Genomic DNA, 17,597 nt, shown 5'->3' on the forward strand with positions numbered 1-17,597 from the left:
CAAGTGAAACATAACTAATTATGGATACACACTCGTATGTCCTATTTACATTTTCGTTGATTTTTTTAAATGTTGCAACTGTACGTTGACAGAGGTGAGATATATATTATCCATTAATTATTATATCCTGTGTGTGTGTGTGTGTGTGTGTGTGTGTGTGTGTATATTGTAGCTATTTCTTTTACTTGGGAAAATTGCGAGTACGCGTTGATAGAACCGAAACGCTGTCTACTGCTCTTTATTTAATTAAACGTCCTATTTACATCTTCGCTAACTCTTTTTAACGCGGCAACTGTACGTTGACAGAAGTGAAAAATTGTGCACTGATTATGTATCCTATACGTATTTTCGTTATTTCTCTTGCCTGGAAAAATTGCGAGTACACGCCGATGAAGAAACGAATCGGAATTGTAGAATATTTTTTCGTGCGAGACTTGCTAGTTAATAGACGCGTGTTATAAGATACGACATCGATCCACTGATCGATTCAAAAAACAGAAAAGAACTCGAAAATTCATAATACAATATTCTAAATAAATTTAGATCTTATCCGTCGTTTATCGTACTTTTTTCAGAAAACCACCTTCGCACAAAACCTTCTCGTTTCGCGAAAATTTCAGTTCGACCAAGCTTATTTCTATCTTTCACCACTCAAGGACCGAACAGAAGAATACGTACTTTCTCGACTCGAAAAAAACGCTACTCTACTTGGTCGCTCTATAAAACGCAACCAGTAGTGACGTTCGACTAGTCAGACAATGTCGATCAACGAGAAGGAAGAAGCGCTCGCACAGTCCATCCTGCAAAAAAATCAGATCATTCGATTGTTCAATTTGCACGGTGGATCTCTGACTCGATCGCGATCACCGATCGACCGTGACGATTCGCTCAATGAAGACGTCAATCCGATTCACAAAGGAACGAACGAAGCAGAAGAGGGGAGAGAAATATCGCGTCATTGTCGATGGAACCTGAAAGATCAACGACAGAGGCGTTTTTCGATCGGTTCGAAACGATGGCTCGGTTGAAGAAAAAAAAAAAGGCAAAAAGGAGATAAAAATGGCGGGGGCAAACACATGGAAACACGTGGAACACGCGTGAAATCAAGATTCGAAAAAATGGATGACGGGAAGGCTACCGAACGCCATTGTTGCCGATGGACACCCTATGGTGCGAACGTCACGAGGGTAAACGTCCCTTTAATAACGCTGATTAACACGGTATTGTATCGCGAACCACTATACCAGGCCTCGATAACGACAAATGGAAACGTTCGCATGATTTCTATTACGAGTTTGAACATTCGCGTCACTCGATTGCTTTCTAACGCGAGTTTCACTGGGACCTCTTTTAAATTTTAATTCACCGCCTCCGTTGGGGGATGGAGATACACGGCTGAGTGATTTCAATGTCGTCGTTTTACACTGCCAAGATCAAAACGGCGAGAGAAGTGGACAAAATTGGACGCTATGCTAAATCTAACAATTCGATTAATTTACCAAACAATAAGAAAATCATGATCCTTCTACTGTAATTGTGTAAACTGTAATTAACATCTACAAAGCGACGTAGAAACGGCTAAAGTCTAGAACGAAATCGTAACAGCTTCAATTTTGCAGTTCGCTAAATTTCAATCGAAGAAAGCTATTTACATATATTCGTTTATCATCTACAATTAATATTTCGTGCAAAGTAGAGCTATTAGAACATTGCAGAAGCAATTAAAAGAATCCTCCAACGATCCTAATATTCCAGTCGGAGGGTACGATATAGCCAAAATAACCGAAATTCGTCTGTTCGTAGAAAGAAAGACAAAATTACATAATCGATCCTCGAAATAGCCAAACGCGCATAATCCACGACGATTCTAATAATTCTACTCTATTAGAGGCTTATTTACATTCGAATAGGTATTGCTGATTATTGCTGATCCGTCACCGTGGCTCGTTCGGGACCAATTTTCCAAGAAGCGTACTCTTCTTCGACGCCTGGCGTCGTAAAATTTGCATTTGTAAGCCCGGAACCGGTCGACGATTTTAACGTTTTAACGAAACCACAGTGGAATCGTGCCGTTCCGCGGGTCACATGTTTCACTTAACAAAAGGGTAATTACTCAGAACGGGCTTAATGGTAATTGCTCGTGACTTAACTGCAAAGGCAATTCCCTTTCGTAATATCAATTCTCCGTAAGCGGTGTCGACGGCAGACCAACAGGCGGGAATTCATTCCGCTATCACGTCCATTCCATTTGCGCAACCGCGTATTAGAGGTAATTAGTATTGCAACTGTTCGTTCGCCGTTGGCAGACGTCATTAAAAAATCGCGCCGTGTCAGCTCATTGCGACCAGACGAAGAATAGATACGTAACGAGATTTAACTTCTGTGTTTAGACGTTTTTAACGTGATTCTTCTGTTCTTCGCCAAATCGAGTGCCTCGTTACATGGATATTCTCTTAAGAACGAAGAAGCCTTTTTTTTCTACGTATAATGGGTATTAATTATATATGGTGAGAGGAAGAAGAGGCACGTAAGAGATCTTACGGTGTTCCATGCAACTGGGTCAAGATGTAGCTTCAACACATTCACTGCTAATTGAATTTTCATTGCCTATCCAACAGTATGGCTATTAACTTGAAGTGTTTTTCTTGTAAGTGGTGGATTTAGACGAGGGAAATGGAAAAGAAGGTTTCATTATTCAAAAATTTTCCACGGTTTTCGCCATCTATGTAATAACGAGGTCACGAGTGCTTTGACACTGATATAACCGCAATTCGCTTTTACATCATACGAAAGCTATTGAGGTCAATTTAATGATCTTAATAATAATTGTAACACAATATTGCGTTAATTATGTAGAAACAGTGTGTGTCGCGTGGTCGCTATCGCTACTAATTCTAGGAATCGGAAAGGAACTTAAATTTCTGCTTTAAAAAATAAACTTTCCTAACGTCGACTATGTAAGAATTATTTATAATTACTACGTATCGTTAGCTCGAAGCACTTTTTCAAAAACGAACGAATATTCCGCGTAATATACAGCTACGTTTCAAATTACAGTAATAATACTCTTGTGTATTCAATAAGCAATTTTAGGGATAGTTCCTATGCCGTGGAAACTGCGTAAGTAGATGTTTCTTACGTTATCCGAACAGTTCGATTTTCCGAACCACCTCGATGTCCCAATTGCTTCGGATAATTGACGCTTTATTCTACAGAATTTAAAAACTCAAAATATCTCGACCGTCTATATTCTATATGTTTCATTCGCAGAATAACTTTACATAACGTTTGCATAACGATTTTAATATTCCATTATCAAATTTTGTAGACAGAATTCTATGATAAAGTTTAACTAAGAAATTCCTCTTCTACGATAAAGTCTAGTTACGATAAAACGCAATACTGTAATATGCTGTTAGATTCGAAGAAATCCATCTATACGAGATACCATGGAATTTCTGTTATCTGAACATTCTGTTATCGGTGCTCTTATTTTTCCTCCATAACGGAGCTTGATTATAGTATAGCAGCAGAGCAACGGGTTATAATAAATACTTAGGCCAATAGTCGTAGCACAGATTCGACAATGTTTCAGTTTTTATGCCCTCTTCACATTCCTGATGCCCTGTGCTTAATGTGCAGAATCTGAACCCAACGAGATGGAGGAAGTAGCGAGCAATAAAACTACGATTACATTAGCGGTGAATTATAGTATTTACGAATCGACAGCTACGAGCAGTAAAAAAATAATCCAACGAACACGCCATTGGAAGTCATTTAAGACAGATACGTTCTAATGACAAAAAACGATCCATAAAACCCAACAAATTACGCTCCGATCGCCATATTTTTTCCACCGAGAATTTCTAAAAGAAAAGATAATACGACGAATATAAGAAAAAGTAGCAGCGTCGTTAATATCAACGTTGACTTTTAATATCGTTAACAACGGTTACACCTGGTTCGTACGTTCTATTGGCGGGAGAAAACGTTCATAAATCTAAACAAAAAAAAAAAAAAAAAAGAGGGAAGAAGAAAAGAGTTTAATCGCCGTTCCTTTCTAGGAATTTGCGAAACTTGGCTAAAAGGAATGAAAGACTAGCCAAGACTAGGATTGCTGATAGTCGCGTGGATTACGTGTTTTATATTTGTAATAAATATTTGGACGCTGTTCTCCTTCGGTAGGTCGTAAAATATGATTTAAAAACGTAAAAGAATAATTTCACGAATGAGAAATAATTTAAGCGCGATTCTTTTCGGATAATTCATAAAAATTAATTAGAAAAGATATCGCCGGCGGCCGTTCTCGCCACTATTCGTCAACGATAAAACATTCAGGAAAATAAATTACGAGGCACAATGGAGCGAAGGAAGAAAAGACTAAAAACTTTAGTCTTAATCGTTAGCTGCTACACTCAACGAATATATTTCCCAGCGATAAGACAGAGATGATTCGAACGCCATTCGTTCAGAACCTACGGAACACGACACGAGAGAACCAAGGAAAAAAAGAAAGGAAAAAAAAACGAGAAGAACTTTAATATCATTAAAAATACATTTCCACCGGTTTCAAGAATTACACAAGCGTTATAAAGATCGAGTCTCTGGCTCTTTCTACAAAGTATAGCCTGCATAAAACTAACTAACTCAGATCTAAGGAAAAAGAGTAGTGGAAGAGGAAAAAGAAGTCCTCCTGGCACCATTATGAGCCACGAAGAGTAGCGAAGTCGAGAGCCGGAATAGATTACAGAAAACGACTCGAGAATTCCTTATCGAAACAGTTCCACGACCTTCCTCCTTCTTTCTCCCCGCTGTAAACGCGTGCGGAAGACTGCATGCTAGGGCGGAGGATACTCCGCGGTAATTACCGATACCGACTAATTGCCAGATAAGCGAGTGTCTACTGCACAAGCGGCGATTAGTTCAACTATGGTGTCAGAAATTTTTCTTCCGTTTAATTTTCACCTCCGCTTTGATATCTCTAACTGTCTTCTTACGGACAACATAATCCGCCAAACGATAATTTTCAACGGTACATATCCCGACTGAGGGAAAAATCGGAGAACGAAAGCGAGTGAATATTTTCGTGATCAATAAACCGCGGATTTTTATGATGCGTTTGTGAAAAACTTAAAAGCGTAAAATTGTACAAAATGCTGGTAATATACGAGGATATAGGAAAATGATGAAAGTAAAGCGGTTATCGTAATTTTATTATAAGAGGCGAAATAAATCTTCACGTAGGTTTCGTTAGCTTAGTTATGTCGATAGAAATATGAAATGGCATAAAAATCTGCAACATACTGATCGGTATGTGTCTATAATTATAAGTTCCACGATATACACAGGTTCGCCAGAGTATTGAAACACTTGTAAACCTCCTTTATGAATATACCACGCGTGTTAAAAATTCCATTAGCACTGGTCGACTTGAACAAATCTCTTAGACCTATCCTTGTAATATCTACTCTAATTACGTCCGAATGACGTTATTCGAAGAAAGTTTCGCCCAGTTAATGGCGTATTCCATTACCAAAAGTATCAATTAGAGTTATAATAGAATCCAATCAAATCTAACTCTATATCTGTGTCATCGTAATAACGTTTTCCTTCCTTGTTCCATTGCTATCCTCCGTTCTATCATTGAAGCAAATTTTCGATACAAATGGTAAATAGCCTCGCAATACAATTTCTCTTTCTCATTACACGAACCAAGCAGGCGTGACTTCAACTTGAGCCGTACTTCATTTAACACGAACGATCGTGACAATTACTCGAGTAAACAATTCCAACCGCCATACATCGGCTAGCAAATGGCACTAACTTCGGTCGCTTTGGCCGTCCGTTTCAAAACGAAATTTCTCGCTGTCGTTCGTAGTTATCGGTGGAAGTGGACAGAGTTTCGTCTTGAACGCGACTTCAAGCGAGCTCACAACTTTCAATCGTACCACGAATTCTATTCCTTCGACGAAATTAATTATAGTGAAATATACGAGTGTAAATAAAAATTAAAGTGCTACAAATTTATACGCAGTACTTTATTATCACTTCGATTCAGAGATTGGACTATTATATCAAAGTTAGATGTAAATTAGATGCAAAAATTCGCAGAATGCTCGTAAAATATAGAAATATACGAAAAATCTAAATTATAATGTTCGCTGTAATATTTACAACTTCTTCCACTTGCGTTTAGAAAAACACCAAGTTGCATAAATTTCCTCAGTCTAATTACAATCTATTACTACGCTTTAATACATAATTTACATACAAATTAATATCACCGTAAGCAATACCTGATTTCGTATTTCACTTTTTCCGCTTGAATTCTCCTCCGCGAAATAATATCCTATTTACTCCGACCGAATAATTATAAAGGAAAATTAATCAAAGATTCTTGTAAACATAGAAGCAGTAGAAGCAAAGAAATTCTGAGAAATTCTACACAACTTTCTATGTACGATACTCGGTATTCTAAAACGAGCTATTAGATAAGCGACTAGGGCCTCGTTCGAGTCCAAGTTACGTTGAAAATGGTAGCCTATCCAGCTGGCTCAAGTACTCGAGAAATAACAGTAATCGAATGGTAACGTGAGTCCTCGTCCTGTTCCGAGAACACCGCCCGAAGTAACGCGCTGATGAGACAAAATTGACCAAAAAGTAGCAAACAACCCTAACCGAGTAACACACGGCATTGAAGCCACTTCATCATCGAATCATTGACTGGGACGTCGCCTTAGGCGGGCCATTCGATGAGTGTCTGAATCCTAAGCGTTTTACTCCCAGCCACCTCTTCAAATTGCTGCCCTAACAGGCTCTCGTTTGCGAACCTTGGGAAACAATGAATGATGATAGTCACGTTAATGCGGAGAAAAATCTTCCACCACTTAACGTCCTAGTTTCGAGGACAACTTTCGCGTTAAGGATCGACGAATTTGATTATTTTATCGAAAAATCTAATAACAAATCTACTAACTATGGATCACGATAGAAAGCTGATAATTACAATTTACAAGATCAGGTTTCAATCGGAATACTAAAATATGTGAGAATCGCGTCAGAAAAGTCAACGTATTTGCATTTCGCCAATTAAGGGTGAAAAGCTACCCCAATTACGAGAGAACGTTAATATTCAGTCTCCATACCGGAGCAGTATCCGATCCTTGCAGGGAAACTTAATTCCAAGTACTCAGGAACGCCACCATCGGTTCACCCGAGCAACTAGAAAAAGTCCCTAGGGGCGCTCGCACAACGCACCATAAGGCTTACACGGTCACGATTTTTTCCGCGCGCGGAACTAGTTTCCTCTCTCTATCGGGGGACAAAATAACCGTATACGATCCCGGTAGATCGCGGTAAATTTATGGTAATCGTCGATAGTCCATTTCTATCGACGGGGACGTTTCGCCTTTTCCTAGCTTTTTCCCAGCCGACGGGCCTGACCTCGTATGCTACCTTGCAGGCCTGGTCTGATGTCGCCTGATTGCCGCCCGATTAGGTATAACCAACGAACTACACCCGTGCAGCTCGAAACGAAGCGGCGGCGTTGTCTCCATACACGTAGCGGTGGAGGAAGAAAAAGAAAAAAAAAAGAAGAGAGGGAAAAAAGTAAAGAGGAAAAAGGGAGGAGGAGGAGGAGGAGGAGGAGGACTGATTTTCCAATGAAGTTTCGTTGCAAAAAGTGGATTTTTCGATTGAGCGATTAATCTTCGAGCGGAACGAACAACCTCGACGCAAGAGCCACGACAACCGCGGGAATATAATTAGAGAAAAAATGTCTGCTCACATGATTGGACGACACTGAACGATAATGAACCGCTAAGGAGAGGTAGGATGGTTTTCGCGTAATAACACGGCCGAGATTCGAGCTGCTAAATTATCGGTTGCGTAATACAGAAATCATGGATTTCAGTTGGAGCGGCAGGGAAAATAAAGAAAATAAATATAAAAAGTAGGAGGATACAGGGGAATTCGGAAAGCTTCGAGCACCTGTCGCGGTTCTCGTTTCGCGCGACGTCCGCCTGTTCATTAAGGAATGCGTAATTACTACTTCTGAGGAGACGTTTCGGATTTTTCTGATGTAGGGCTCTGCCTTTGGGTGGTATATACTTAATTAACTGGCGCGTTATTTATAAACGTGGATGGGAATGGATATATTTTCGTGAGCAACGTTCGCAGCAACTTCGATCGGATTATATACAGTGGTTACGCAAAGCACATCGCACCAGCGATATATTTATTGTAGAATCTACTAACTAATTAGGTCCAGCTAATTAAATTTCGTATCATTTGGCAGAATTTTCGGATGAATACGGAGCTTCGATACTACGAAAATGAGATGTAAAGACCTTCCACTGGAAAACAAAGAGTATGTGGCAATACCTTTTGCAACTGTAGCGGCACATGAGTCAGAGGACAATTCAGATCATGTTGTTATTTTGCCTCGGAGTATCGAGATCGTTAGGATACAAGTAATGTAAGAACAAATGTCGCCGCTACGCATAACCGTCGAACAAAGACGAATCTGAATCTTTCGACTCCCACCCGCCCCCTCCCCCCCCCCCCCGAGCATCTTTCTGTATCAACGAGCGATCTAAGTGTTATCACGGGTTATCTACGTTATCTATTAGCGACTCGGCGAATATAGGCTGTACATTAATTTATTATTTTAAATATATTCGACGGTTACGACAACAAACGATAACTTCCAATAAATCTCACGGTCAAACATTCTCATATCTGTCCTCTACACAACCATTACGTATGGAATACTGCGAGGATCACGTAAACTGTTTGCATGATTTGCGGGCAAATGTATAGAATTTTTTGAAGAATAGAGAAATTGTGGCGTATTGACATTTTTAGTTTGATAACTGAACACTGGATGCCAGATCGAGTATCTGAGACAATTGGACAGTTTTGGTGAGACTATTAGGACTGTAAGATGTGTTAGAATGATTAAAGGGCGCAAAAGGTACTGGCGAGTTGTCTCTTTTAACGTAAGATCGAGCATTTCGAACGATCGGGTATTACTTGGTAGCATTAAATTTCTTTTAATTATCGAGCCTGTCGAGATTATATGCTGGAAGCGCGATCATTGTAGCAGATAAGAAATATTAAAATGTCACGAGTAATTTACGACGAAGAATCTTCAATCTCATAAATTAATACCAATCCTCATATTGGATCCAATCTATGTTCCTGGTATTTAAATCACAACTCCTAATAAGGTCAACTTTTTTCCCAAAAGAAGTTACAGAAAATTAGCATTAAGAATCAATCTTACTCAACGTGTCATTCCGTCGCTCACCTATATGTAGATAGAAATCCAAGTAATTAACCTTTCCATTAAGCCTTAATCACACAACAAAAGCCTACCTTAAAGATCCTAGCCTATGGCAAATGTTATATATCACGTAGAAATTAATTTCTCACAAACAGACCCTTCAAATGTTAAATTTAAAAAAAATCTCAAAAAAAATCACGATGATTTGAAGACCGTAACACAACAAAGCGCTACTTCTACATTCATCACTGCTAACACGCTCCATAATAATCCTCCCCCATCAGTGGCGCGTTTCACGTCTTGTAAATCGCCTCGCGTATAAACGTCCACGCGTGTCCATAAAACGTCCATCGAGGTTTTCCACTTGACGCATTCGTTTTCAAACGATCATCCCCTCGTCCCTTTCGATTCGTCATCGTGGTCATTCGAAGAATCGAAGCGAGCGCATACGCGCGCTCACAATGAGTAAATTATTATTAGTCGTGCCAAGCACACGATCGATCGTTTCTTTTCCTCCATATAATAATTAACTCTTTTCTTAACAGAAACTTGCAAACTAATCCTTTTCCTGGAAATTATTCCCTCGATCTTCCGTTTTTCACAATTACGCGACAAAACCAGTCAGAAATACGTGGTGTATCTTCCTAAAGGAAAATAAATTTACACATAGAGGGTGGGACGGTAATCGTGATAGAACTGAATAAGGAGCGATTTCGCGTGGAAAAACGAGAGAAAAATTTGTTACAGTAAATTATAATAATAAAATAAAAATCGACTTCCAAGGTATGGAAGCATACTTAAACTCGTCTAATTGCAAACTGAACAAGAGTAAATAATCGACCGGGGTTTTAGCTACATTTGAAAATAAGTAGAAACTGTAGAATAGCATTTTTTCACAAGATGCTTCGTTTTCGAGGAAATTAAATTTGAAAATGCAACGTGCGCGTGTATCCGACCAGTTCGTAATTAAACGCGTTTAAACTTCATTTTCTTCAAGACGAAACCTTGCACGGAAGAATTTTATTTCACATTGTTGACTTATCTTCACACGTACAATAACCTTCTGCCGATCGTTCACTCGTACGTAGTCGGTACTTAGCCAAGCCAAAGCAGATTCGACGAATTTTCAAACTGGATCTTCACAGAAACGAAGCGTCGTGAGAAACAAATTTCATTCTACAGTTTCCACTTATTTTTTCGCGTGTTGACTGTTACCGCCTCGTCCTCTACAAATGTGAACGCTTCGTGATAAAACTCTCGTTTCTAACATACGTCGCGTCTCGTACGAGTTTCGTACGATCGAATGATTTACAATCGACTAGCGATCGTAGATAAAATTAACCGTGATACGAACGAACCGATGAGTGGCGAGACACGAAACTCCGTGTGCTTCAGCTTGAAATCGGTAATTTCTTCACACCTTCACAGGTGGAAGAAACTGACGCAGTTGTCGAACGGTATCGTTCGTCGTACAATGCACAGCTACCTGTTTTGCTTTGCCTTGGCTAATTAGATTCCAGTTACAGGTAGCCGGTAATCGCTTGGAGATAAATGGGCGAACAGTCGCGCAACATCTGTCCGAGTGGACGTATGCGTGTTGTAAAACGATAACGAGAATCATCAATTTTACGAGAAAAAATTTTGTTCAACGTTGCTATATTCCTGAGGAATCTTCCCTTTTTTTTAAATGAAAGTTTGTTTTATAACAAGCTTGAGTTGCACAGCACGATATACAAGTGAATTAAAAAAATCTTATCCTTCAGCGAATATCCTGATGTCTTTCCCGGAATTTGTTAAACGGTATACAATAAATATATTCTTATTCATCGATTCCTTCTATCGCCGGCAAATTTATTCCGTCTTCGAACATTTCGCACGAAAATTCGTATGGTAATTTTTTGCGTGGATAAAATTGATTTAGATCATCTTCAAATTGATTACCTCCAACTATTATGAATATTCAACGCGATTCCTTCGCTAAAAATTCTTGAAAAAACGGATTCTTTTATTTCCTATATTCTGTAAATATTCTATTTATTTCCATTTTTCACACGTACATTAAACCTGCCTATCTTCCTATCGCAATAGAAAGCTTCAACGTCTTTTAGCGAAAATTATTTCCACCACTTGCTCGATTCTCCGCTCTTCGCTAATTCACCATAAGATCGTTCCTATATGATCCTAATCTAGAATAAATATCCAAACTGTTGCTCTAACTCTACAATTAATCGCCTCGGGCTGATCTATTTTTAAAAGTTCAATCACCACGCAACACTACCGACTGCAACCACTAAACAAATAACGCTATCGCTTCTCTTCTCCTCCATTCACTATCCGCTATCATGGATGACTGGATGGAACGCTATCTCGTCGTTACGATATGGCCAGTATCGTGGAATAATTCATAATTGGTCCAGGGGTCCGGTTATCACTCTCGAATGAATCAATTACGCGAACCCGCTTGTTTTGCCTCGTCGTTTATGGCTCGAGATAAGAGTGATCGCGTCGCGGACACAACAACGTTACAAAATCTCCGTTACGAAATCTTTGCGTAACCTCTTCTTTCACGGGGTAAAGAAACGCGTGCGTTCCTTCTTATTTACCAGCCCTACGGAATATACACGTAATTATCGTGTTCGTCGTTTAAGCGCGATCGACTCCGATATACGCTGTTTACATCGCGACCAAATCGATAATCTCTCGCGGGCGAACCGGTCGACATAAGGGAAAGGGAGGGAGAGGGGAGAAAAAAGCGAGAATATCGCGCCATGGGGTTTATTAACTTGGAATATGACGAGCTAACTCGCGGATCTCGGCTATTCGCACGTTCCACGCTTATAATTGATTCTTTATTCTTGTTTATTACTTCAGACACATATACATACATATTTATATAGAAATTAAGAATACGGTGTTTGGGAAAATTGGGGACGTTGCTCGTTAGCAGGCTCGCGCTTGTACCTTTGGAGGGGGCCTAGGTGCAGCATCGTTACGAGGCATAATTGAGCTTTAAAGTTAAGTTCGAAAACGTGGCGCCATAGAGAGCGGGCCGTAGTTGACGCACCTTGCGCACGGTAGGAAAAATAATAATTACACGGGTAAAAATAGGTGTTAATTGGATGTTCACTCTCGTAGGGTAAAGCAAAACTTTCTTTGGAAAGATCATTATTGTCCAAATATATTTTAACTTCCATCTAGAGACATAAAGACAGCCGAAATTGAGATTCATGCAGTGGAAATTTCTCTCTATTGTAAATATAATTTAAGGTTCATTCCAGCGGTCCTGCAGGGACATTGCCTTTTGTCCGGGACTTCCCTCGAAGAGCCGTGAAAATCGCGTAAAGAAAGCGAAGTTACAGATGGCTTTCCGATCGGCAGAATTGCCGGACGATCGCGTGCGAAAGAAACACGTATAGAGAACCAACTGACAACGATCTAACCATGTAAACGAGCCTCCTGCCTTCTTCCTCCCTTTTTTCTTTTCCTCGAAACCAGCAAAAATACCATGTCGTTCGCGCGAAATAATTTTACAACGAGCATATGATTTCGAAACCGTTCGATGGAATTCGTAACCAAGTGTTGCCCTTTCGTCTAGCGATTAACGAGAAAACCGAATAACAGCTTTTAGTATTGCTCGATTAATCGATAACGCTTTGTCGGATAAATATGTTATTAAAAACGACGGCTATATTATTGCGGAGTTAAAGGAATTAGTGTAAGTATATGAGATTGTTTTCTGTTCGTTAGATGTTATTTGAATGAACTACTGTTGTATCGCGCAGTCGAAAGAATCGAGAATTAACGAACCGTTGAATAAACAGAGGAAAACGTTTTGACGAGCAAGAGCTTCCTATGCGTTCGATCGGAAAGAAATAATTATATTTTTCGGAAACGCGACTACGTGTCTCGTTGAACCACGTACACGTTCTACGAATTGACGGTAATGTCTCGATCAGTGAATCGGTCGCTCGTTGATATTTCAATAAAAATTTATGTATTAAATATTTCTTTGCCTAAGTACGTCTGTATAAGTAACGCGTGGATTGACTACTTTCTTATTCGCTTTAATGCGATATCTGACGCAAAACATCGAACTATTAGGTATACGTAAACGTAAGTTATGTTCCGTAATCTGCGATCTTGTAATTAAGAAACGATGTCGATTATAAAATTGGACTTTGATGCAGAGGCAACCATTCTAAAGATATACAAACGTCTTACAATCGATCTATTAATTTGTCATATTATGAATATAAATAGTATTATAATACCAAACAAGTCATACACCGTTGCAAGACTACATAATTTTGTAATTATTTAACCATTTTTATTCATCATCTTATCACACCTATCCTTTGGCGTGAAACTAATGGAACACAGAGTCAGAAATATGTCGTTTTATCTGACAAGCTTCGATAAGTTTAAGATAACTTTACTACGAAGCTTGATATTTGCCAGGAAGTCATATAAAACTTGATAACTTTACTATCAAGTTTATTTATGCAATAAAAACAACATTTATTTATTTCTCTACTTGTACCGCTATCAATGATAAAAAGCGATATAGGTACACGTATACGTAAGCATTCTTGCAACTATAAAAACATGAATCGCGTCTTTCGAGTCACGCGAACCAGAAACTGAAAGCTATCATTCCAGGCACTGTGTTTTAATTTCTATCCTGTAGGCAAATTTCGATATCGAGTGTTCTATTTTTCTCCACTTTCCTCTATTTCTATCTAATTAATTACGATGAAACTAACAGCCAGAGAAATAAAATTGAACCCACAGAAAGAGAGAGAGAGACTCTCCACTAACGCTCAATTGGTATCATTGGGTTACGTAGATGATCCACAATAGTTTCAACTAAATTACTTAATTTTAGAATACTTTATTTCAACTTACATCGTTTAGTTTAGACGATAAGGTGCAAGATACGCGATATAAATATGAAACTAGATCCGCAAGGATTAAGTAACGTTATTCGAATCAAACTGCAATTGTTACGATCACCTATGATCTAACGATGCCAGTTTTCTCCAACTATTTCCGGGTAAAAATGATTAAGGCCAGAGAGAATAGATACGTGTTTCATCTTGGTCGGAAAAATAAGATAAGCACGCGTAATCTGACCATTGCGCGACAAGCTAATTGTCCAGACATACAAGTACACTGAATAATATGCAATCACGATAATATTTCTTGCAGCTTTTACAGTTACAGTTCAACCGCGGTAAAACTAGACGCACGAGAGACAAACAAATCGACATAGTCTTTTCTTTAAATTAAAAGAAATTAATACGGTCCTCGATTCTAACCTGATAAATAATGAAACATATTCAACTATACTAAAAACTGTCAAGACTAAGGAAGAAGCAACATAGCACGCTTACATGTTTTCCAAGTTGAAACAGTCCTTTTGTACTAACCTATCACACCTAATGAACACAACGAAATACACTCAACTATCCCAAAAACGAAAAACACAAAGCTGGGAACTAAGAAGAAGAAAGACAGCTGCGGGACGTACCTCCGGGAAATCTATGAGGGAAGATCCTTCCATGCCTGGACAGGAGCCAAGGATACAGCGGATAGCTGTCTCTAGGCGGTTGATGAGGATGCGGCGGTGGATGAGGTCCACCAGGCGCGCCCCCATGGGGATAAGGTCCGTGCGGTGGTCCATGGGGCGACGCGCCGTGATGCGCCTGAAGGGCCACTGCGAGATTCGCCGCTTGGAAATGTTGCGCCGCGGCCAAATTCGCGGCTAGTGCTAACTGCTGTTGCGTATGATACTCGTTCTGTCCAGTTTGCGGTCCCGTTGGACCGTGTCCTGGTAGCCCGTAAAGAGATTTTAATTGTTCGGCAGCGACCGCTGCCGCGGTTGCCGCGCCAGGCGGCGGTGCGAGGTAATTGGGACTCGGTCTGACGACTCCTGGCGGCGGCTGAGGGTGTGTACCGACGGGAGAATCACCGTGGGATATCCTGTGAGGTGGACTGGGACTGTTGTTCGGCGTAGATCCTCCACTGTGACTGTGAACCGTCGTTCTACTAAAATCCAGGTGGGTGGCGGCGGATAAGTGATGATGATGACCATGGTGGTTGCCGTGATGGTGATGATGGCTGCCAGGATGTGACGGAGTTCTTCGAGAGTTAGGGTACGACTCCACGGAGGAACTTCGCGACACCGGCCGATCGGAGCCCTCGGAATGAGCGCCAGGGGATCGCGTGGTCACTCGACGAGTTCGAGGCGAAGACGAACCCTCGACCACGTCCATCGGGCTGCCATCTCTCTCGATTTCGACCCGTTCTAAACGGTCCAAGCGATCCTCGCGACCCTGTCCACCACCACCGACGATCGAGTCGATGCTGAAGCCGATCTTCGGCTTCGAGGGCACCGGTACAATTGGCGTCGGCGCGAGCGGCATCATCGTACGATTATCGTACGCCTGGCTGATGGACTGGCCACTTCTGCAACACGCGAGGGCTCCAGGTAACTCGGTCGAGTCAGGTCCGCCGCATGCCTGCACCCGCCCCGGTCCCGGTTCCTTCACCAGACCGAGAACGCTTGCCTGCCAGACGTCCAACCACGGGTTACTCCTTGAGAACACTTTGGACGCACTTATCGACGCACTGATAACTCCCTATTTTGGGATACTATCCCAGTTGTAATTTAGCGTTGACAATGTTCTCGATGACAGTTATCGTTCGTTTCTTTTCGTTAATGAGTACATGGTCCATTTGTCGATCTCTTCGCCACACCAACCTATAATATCCTCTTAGTTCACGTATTATTCTACGAGTGTTTTCGAAATATGCGACACTGTAGTTTCCACCACCACGATCACCACTGATTCATCGTTCACGTGAGATTCGTGTAGCGTCACTGAGGGATCATCCAGTCGACGATGACCCCGCGCGAGACAAGGAGTAGTGTCACCACCGTAACGCAAGAGAGAGAGGCCGCAACACGAAGCGTTTCGCTCACACGGCCGACACACACTGCGATATCCCGGGACCGCGCCTCTCCATCGAGCTCCAGCCCCGCGGCACCAAATTTACTCCGGCCAAAGGAACCACTCGGGCACAGTTGTCCCGAAAAAAGAGCAACTGTGGCCCCAACGAGCGTATCTCGAGACTCCAACGGACCACGGGCTCTCTGACGGATGTTTCTGGCACGAGAGCTTGCTAGTGTTTGAGCAAATTACAGGCTAAACGAGGCGCTCTTGGGTGTTGGTGGGGGCAACTGTTCCTCGGCCGCTTCCCAACCCCACCACCGTGCACCGCCACTCCGCTGGTGGGGATAGAGAATCGACGAAAACTGGGCGGTTCTTCAAGGTACGAACAGCTATACTAGGCGTACACCACTTCAACAGGATTGGACGATTCTTCGAGGTAGAAACTCGCTGGTCGGCACCAGCCACGCTACCGCGATTCCACGAGCAGCGTACGAGCTGCAGTGGGGCGACGCATTAGTCGCCGATGGGCGTTAAACTCACGTTTTTGTCGTGCGATGAAAATGAGTCGTTTAATTAATACGTCTGGACCCCCTACCCCCACGCTCTCTATCCCTCGCCAACTCCCCACTCCTTGTCCATCAGCCGTTTCCCCTACCACCCTTTTCGCTCCGTTTCGTTCGACGAGGTTTTTTCTCTCCCTGTTCGTTCGTTCGTTCGTTCGTTCGTGTTCGAGGTGCTTTCTTTTTTATACGCGGTAGGCCAGAAGACGACGCCAAGGGAAATATCGCGGAGAACAGGGGAGAGAACATCTTTCGTACACTCTCGACGTAACCGTGTACACTGCTCAGTCGGTATGCTGCGTACAGGGTAATAAGTCGAAGTGGAGGTTTAGGTGGGGGGAAGTTAAACGAGCTACCAGTAAGTAGGTTGAATCGAGCTTCTGCTTCGCGAGATTCTTCGCGCGAGATTGCACTTCCTCACATCCTCTTGGCCTGGGTCGAAGTCTTCGTTATCGCAGTTTTTTACTCGTCGAAGAACAAAATGTTCGTACGTATGTGTTGTTTTATCTCAATGGGTATCTTTTAGCTCGTATAATTCCTCGCGAATGTCTTCGTCCATGCAGTTCACCTTCGAGTATTTAGTCTGTGACATTTTGCCCCGCTTCTCTATTCTCTTCAGTCTCCACGACTGAAAACGTACAACTTCTCTTTTCGACAGATCGATAGTCTGCAGGTTTTCCGCAGTTTCGTTTATGTTGCGGAGTACGTATATACTTTCGTCAAAATTGACGGATAGGCAAGATGCAATATAAACGTAAACTATTCACAAGATAACACGTTGTGCGAACCACATAG

The 17,597-nt window shown here is 41.4% G+C and overlaps 1 protein-coding gene across 1 annotated transcript in view; it reads right to left on the bottom strand.

Annotated features, from left to right (window-relative positions):
• Window positions 1–16,502, bottom strand: part of LOC117205664 (homeotic protein empty spiracles-like) — a 54,935-nt gene extending 38,433 nt beyond the window's left edge. The window contains exon 1 of the mRNA XM_033444305.1: window positions 14,817–16,502. Coding sequence (XP_033300196.1) covers window positions 14,817–15,714 — 898 coding nt within the window. The 5' untranslated portion in view covers window positions 15,715–16,502. The remainder of the gene's footprint in view (window positions 1–14,816) is intronic.
• Window positions 16,503–17,597: the final 1,095 nt, after the last annotated feature.

Source organism: Bombus bifarius, unplaced genomic scaffold (assembly GCF_011952205.1).
Source record: "Bombus bifarius isolate JDL3187 unplaced genomic scaffold, Bbif_JDL3187 scf7180000007992, whole genome shotgun sequence".
NCBI classification, from domain to species: domain Eukaryota; kingdom Metazoa; phylum Arthropoda; class Insecta; order Hymenoptera; family Apidae; genus Bombus; species Bombus bifarius.